Source organism: Pteropus vampyrus, unplaced genomic scaffold, assembly GCF_000151845.1.
Source record: "Pteropus vampyrus isolate Shadow unplaced genomic scaffold, Pvam_2.0 Scaffold821, whole genome shotgun sequence".
In the NCBI taxonomy this organism is placed as follows: domain Eukaryota; kingdom Metazoa; phylum Chordata; class Mammalia; order Chiroptera; family Pteropodidae; genus Pteropus; species Pteropus vampyrus.
The window spans coordinates 9,710-16,137 of record NW_011889602.1 but is presented as its reverse complement, the minus strand read 5'-3'; the positions used below and the strand labels follow the sequence as shown (position 1 = coordinate 16,137).

General features: G+C 34.3%; 2 protein-coding genes across 2 annotated transcripts in view; both read left to right on the top strand.

Annotated features, from left to right (window-relative positions):
• The window catches only part of LOC105309714 (olfactory receptor 51V1-like), a 25,394-nt gene extending 21,992 nt beyond the window's left edge, over positions 1-3,402 (top strand). Inside the window, exons 4-5 of the mRNA XM_011385902.1 lie at positions 369-509; positions 3,383-3,402. Coding sequence (XP_011384204.1) covers positions 369-509; positions 3,383-3,402 — 161 coding nt within the window. The remainder of the gene's footprint in view (positions 1-368; positions 510-3,382) is intronic.
• A 196-nt stretch (positions 3,403-3,598) lies between these two features.
• LOC105309713 (putative olfactory receptor 52P1) lies at positions 3,599-4,552 on the top strand. Its single transcript, XM_011385901.1, has one exon. The coding sequence runs from the start codon at positions 3,599-3,601 to the stop codon at positions 4,550-4,552; it is 954 nt and encodes a 317-aa protein (XP_011384203.1).
• The last annotated feature ends 1,876 nt before the right edge of the window (positions 4,553-6,428 follow it).

Genomic DNA, 6,428 nt, shown 5'->3' with positions numbered 1-6,428 from the left:
GACAAAGTAACACTAAACCTATGTAATAATATATTTCAAAAATATATGCAACCTAAACTGATAAAATTATATATCTTGAATTTTTCAGATCTTGATAGCCTTATTATTTTCTGAGTCTTATATTTATTTTACATCTGCATGTCTACACAAAACTCATTTGCAAATCTTGGTCTTCTTAGAGCATTCTTGGTGGGTTAAACATTTGAATCAACACGGGGTACTGTGAGTCTGTCTCTAGAGGCTGAATTTACTAAAGATGAACTCAAGTCACCATGTTACATAGCTCCCTAGTCTTAATATATTTGTGCATAGTCCTGGACTAGTCTTGTTTCCCTCCATTTTTATGTCTCCTTTGTGTATAATTCAAGAACTGTCGAACCTTCCAAAACCCGATGGGACTCCTGAGCATCATAATATCCCATTACAAGGCAGTCATAGCTACCAGTTTGTCTACAGAGGTCTCAATGCTCCCAAAGCTGTCTCTTGTCATATATTTCAACCATTCCTAGGTAAGTTGCTTTGTCTGGACAATGCAATGAAAAACAATCATTTGCAGATTTGCAGAGAGGAGCGATTCATGTAATTATGTGAGGTATTACTTGAGAAAAAGCAGGTACAAGTCAAGTGGGGAAGGAAGATTTCTAGATTAAGAAATAAATACATATTTATAAGAGACATAAGTAGTATTTAAGTAATGTGATTTGGTACTAGAAAATAAGAAAGAAATATTGTCAGAATTTTTAAAAAGTGCTGATTATATTATCTTCCTTTTTAATGCAAGAATCTAAGAAGTTCCTATAACAGAGTGGTTTCTGGTTGTATAAGTCATGGTAGTCACACTGTTCAAAGAATATATCCTACGAAAGAAATTGAAGAAAACCAAGAGTAGAAAATGATGATGGAGATGCTGTCCATCTCTGGAGGGCCAGAAGCCTGAGCTGGAGGATAGTATACTAACAGATAGTATAGAAAACAGCATGTGTTTTACTAGCACCATGTTCTCTGAAGTGGCAGATTGCAGGCAAGGGACTGTGCTCACTGACCTAGATGTAAGTAAAATGTCAATCTCCCTGTGGCAGAAGGAACACTATTTCTGTGTTTCAGAAACAGATTCAATGACAGAGCAAGGGAAAACTAAGAAGGTATGGGCAGGTGTTCTAATTTCCCTGGCCAATGTCTGATCGATTTTATTCAAAATAGGCCTAGGATCGAGAAGACTGTCTAGCAGGCCAAACTCTTGGAGTTGTTCTCTGCAGTTCCCTCCCTGTGTTACACATTTAAGTGACCCAAGAGTCTGGTCCCTCTTTAAGTCAAAACTACTTAATCCCTTTTTTTTTTTTTTTAGTATTACCCCATAAATACATTTATTGACAACTAAAGGCATAAATTTGTCGATAAGTAAATGTTTGTATCACAAAGCAATTAAGCTTATTTTTTATCCTAAGCAATTTTCTTAGATAGAAATCATGTTTATATATACCTATATATATTAGTTTGCTTTCTGTATACCTAGTTTTCTGCCAGTCTCTTGAGTTTTTGTTTTTTCCAAAAGGAGGAAAAATCATGGAACATGGACAAACCAATAAATATATCAAGTACTCTTTTTAATAAGCGTAAAAACCTTCCACATTTTAATTGTTCAATATTCTTAATTTCTTGCCCAAGTTCTTATCTCTATCTGGGTTTATAGGACTTACCTCTGTTGTAGTGATTCCCTAACTCTGGGTTTCTATATTATGGATAAGGTTTAAAATTTGAAATCTTCTAAAATGTTTTTAATGACTAATTTAAATTTGAATTCTCAGCTTCTTACAGGGAAACACCTCTAATATTTACCTACATAGGCCTAGAGTAGTATATTTTAATAGGGGAATGCACATATCATAACCAGAAAGTTTTTCCCTACACAGATAGTATTTGGAACTTCAAAGAGGAATTATCAATAGGAAAATGTAGTAGTATTTTTCAAGCTTTCATATCTGGTTTTCAAGATCAAGAACCTAGATATTGGAGGCAACTAGAATTTTTTTGAAGGCATGTTATGAAGACTTGGGTGTACATTTCAGAATTATACTAGGAGGAGACTGCATCTTAGGAAGGTTATCGGACAATTATCAGAACAAAAGGACAAGGTCAGAGCAAGAATCACTGGAAGATATTTGTGGTAATGACACCTGGAGAACTGGATTGTGGTTGCTTTGCAGAATAGAAACTGAAGCCAGAGGCAAGGCAAGGACTCAAAGGTGGGCAGAACACCAAACAGGCTTATATTTTCCTGTTAGCTGCAAATATAATTATTTACAACAATGTTTGAATTATCCAAAACAATGAAGAAATAAAATTTTTAAAGGATTGTGGGGGCAGGTAATTTATTTGCAACTTTTTCTTCACTTAACATGTTAAATTAATTTGCATATAAATCTTTTAAAACTAATTATGTATGGTAACTTTATAGATGTTGAATAAAATGAACTCTTCTTGGATGAACCAGAAAAAAGAAGCGTAAAAACCTTCTACATTTTATTTGTTCAATATTCTTAATTTCTTGCCCAAGTTCTTATCTCTATCTAATATATGATTTAAAACATAATATATGATTAATAAAATTGGATGGATTAATAAATTTAGTTGCACATATAGTTATTTTTGAATTACATAGAAAAGGGCAAATTGTGAAAATATAACTATTACAAAAAAACTGTGTATAGAGAATATGCATTTAAAATTCTAACGGATGATTTGCATTATTCTGTTGTTTTCAGTGAGTATTCAGTGAGTATTTCAGTGAGTATTCAGTGAAGAATACTCACTGAAAACAACAGAATAATGCAGATATTCTGTTGTTAGTGTATTACGCTATCTTCTGATTATCTTTAAGAACTTTTCTGAAATAAGAATACGTTCATCAGGAGTGAGAGTAAGAGAATATTATTTTTAATCATCACAAGAATTTGGTTACATTTATGGTACTTAAATTTTTTATCCTTCATTCCTGATTTTTTGGTAATTTGTCTGTGGACTAGTATATAGTTAAAATTACAATTGCGTTCTGTATAATCTGCTAATTATTGTATAATGCCTGTATGTGTGTGTGTGTATTACTGCATATATTTCCACACTTGATAAAAAATTCCCTGCGAACAGTGGCTTTTTGCCTTCTTAAGACTCTGTATATCACACAAACCAAAAAAGTCCTAGGCGCATGCACGCGTGCATGCACGCGCGCGCGCGCACACACACACACACACACACACACACACACACAAACAGATTTCATAACAGCCTTCTTACTTAGTATATAATAAAAATGATAGAGTAGAATAGAATAAAACTACAAGGGAGAAGTTTTTTAAAGAACTTAATTCAATCTTCTTATTTGCAGATGAAGATATTAGGATTTAGAATGGTGAAGTGATTTACCCAAGGGCTTATGGAAGTTTTAGAGAAGAGCCAGCTCTTTACAAAGATTATTAATACAGAATGTCTGGACTCTCCATATACAGGACTGTGGAAGAATCACTCTGTCATCCAGATTTCTGCTCATAGGAGACTTGACTGGCTATTTTGTATCTGAGTATGGAAACTCTCCAGTTTTAACATGGCAGACAATGTTACACATAGCTACATTTCATCTTTCTTCCTGGTTGGTATTCCTGGTTTGCAAGATTTTCACTGCTGGATTGGTATCTCTGTCTGCCTCCTGTTTTCTCTGACCCTGCTGGGGAACAGTGTAATCATTGTAACCATTAAACTGGAGCCAAGCCTCCACCAGCCTATGTATTTCTTCCTTTGCATGCTGGCAATGAATGACATGGCTCTTGCCTCTTCCACAGCCCCCAAGATGCTTGGCATCTTCTGGTTGGAATCTCACAGTTTTGAGTTTAATATCTGCCTAGCACAAATGTATTTCATCCACACGTTCTGCATAATTGAATCAGCTCTTTTAGTTGCCATGGCCTTTGATCGCTATGTAGCTATTTGCATCCCACTGCATTATACGACTATCCTGACAACACCAATGGTCATTAAAATGGGTCTGGGTGGTGTGACCCGAGCTGTCCTTATGGTTTTACCTTGTCCTCTTCTCATTAAGAGGCTACCATACTATACTAAATATGTCATCAATCACACCTATTGTGAGCACATGGCTGTGGTGAAGCTGGCCAGTGCCAACACTCTCATTAACAGAGCATATGGAATCTCGGTAGCCCTTTCAGTGATGATATTGGACCTAGGGTTCATAGCGACATCCTATATCAAAATCCTCCAGGCAGTCTTCCGGCTCTCTTCCCAGAATGCTCGCTCTAAGGCACTGGGCACCTGTGCTGCCCATGTCTGCACTATACTTGTCTCCTACACACCTGCACTGTTTAGTTTCCTAACTCACCGCATTGGCAAGAAGGTACCTCCAAGCATCCACATAATTTTTGCAAGTTTGTACCTTTTGGTTCCTCCCACAGTCAATCCCCTGGTATATGGTGTGAAGACCAAGCAGATTCGGGACCGAGTGGTGGGTCTCTTCTTCCCAAACAGGAAAATTTCTGAAAACTGAAATATGTAAATACAAACTCACATTGCTAGAATCTGTTTCATGAAGTCCTGGTGTGTTAACAAAGGTTGCGACCTTGTCCCTAACATGCTGTTCCTTGATTCAGCTATGTCATTTAACAGAGATATTTGATGCTGTGCATTTACTTTTTTTTTCTTTTAGAAATAAAGAAATGTCTCCTGATTGGAAACTTTCAACAAATGTTAGCAACAATTGTTATCTATTGCTGACTTTATTTCATATTCTGTATTTATTGATTGTATATTTAATATCCAGAAATGTGGAATGACTAGGCTAATTACTGTCGCACACACTAAAACTGAATACAACAGACAATAGAATTTATAAAAACAGTTTTCTTTCCATTTTTATCTTTTACATGCTTGTTTAAAAATTCTCAAGTAAAAATTATTTTCAAGTTTCTTTTCACATATTATTATAGTAATGATAATGCCTTAGCATTCAAATAATGATCATTGTTTGTTTGTCTGTTTACTAAGCACTTTACACTTCCCAAGGAGCAAACTGTTAGTCCACAAAACTATACTGTGAGATACGTGTTGATTATTCTCATTATATCATTTAGTAAATTGACACACAGAGAAGTTATGTAATTTTCACAAGGTGAAACTCACCTAGAAAATGGCAATGTAGAATTTGACCCCAGGGACTCTGGCTTCAGAATACATGCTTTTTATCATGGTATACTGTTCACCATGATGGAAGTCTTACACTTATTATTCACTTCAAAAACATAGAAGTTTATTTTTTAAACATTTTATATTTTATTCTCCTACATGTGATCTTTTTAAAGATACTATGGTAAACTTCTTGAGTCTCCCTCAAATCCTCTGTATCTGATACATTTTATTATAATGTTCAGGAATTGCTTCTATTTTCTTAGATAAATGTCCAATCAATGCCACTTTGTAACATTACGACTATGATTTCCAAATTGGTATAAAATTTCCAGAGTTTTGAAAATTCTACTTATTAACATGCAGTTTCTTTTTCTTTTTTTAATTTTAGAGAAAAAAAATTTGGTCACATTCATTAAGTGCTGCAATTGAAAACAATTCTTTCCTTAATTAATGATATTAATTTTATTATGCATGGAGTACAGAGGACACTACTTTGGGCATATTTAGAAATGCTCTGTGAAAAACACTCTTTTATTTTTAGTACATTTCATTGGATGAAGGTTCATTGAGTTGGAAATTGTTGATTGTTGACCAAGGTTGATACACATTTTCCAAGTATTTAATGGGTGTTTGTGTGTTTTCAAATCAGTTAGCTCTGCAAAACTTTGGCTTTTTCCGTATTTTGGCTAAAGCTGTGTTCCTGTTTGTTGATAACTATATATGTATTTTATTAACTTTTGTGTGTATTATATTGTAAATAGTTGTGTTTCCTTACAATAATACAAGCCTTCCATTCATTCAAAGGGCATATATTAAGTGATTCCATCAGATATTTTACAGCTAGAACTGTAAGGAGAGAAAAGTCAAGTTCAAACACTACTTTCATCACTAACTGCTGGGCGAGTTTCATTTTTAAGTTTATAAATTCTGAATTTCATTATTGATTACATATAGAAAACAGACTTTACATTTTATAGGGTCAGGGTAGGATTAAATGAAATAATGAATGGAACACAAGTATCACAATATTCAACAAACTCTTCTTCCATATATACCAGTGTCAGTGCCATGATAGGCATTGGAAATATGAAGAACAATTAGCAAAAGTATTTTTTCTAAATGCCTAAATAGAGCTCTCAAGTGGATATCTCACTTGGAAATCCTGTTTCTTTATTTAACATGTCCAAAAGTGAACATTTTGCACTTATTTACCCACCTACACCACCCTATAAAATATC

Coding starts and splice junctions, on each gene's coding strand:
- LOC105309713 (XM_011385901.1), top strand. CDS start 3,599: ATGGCAGACAATGTTACACATAGCTACATTTCATCTTTCTTCCTGGTT.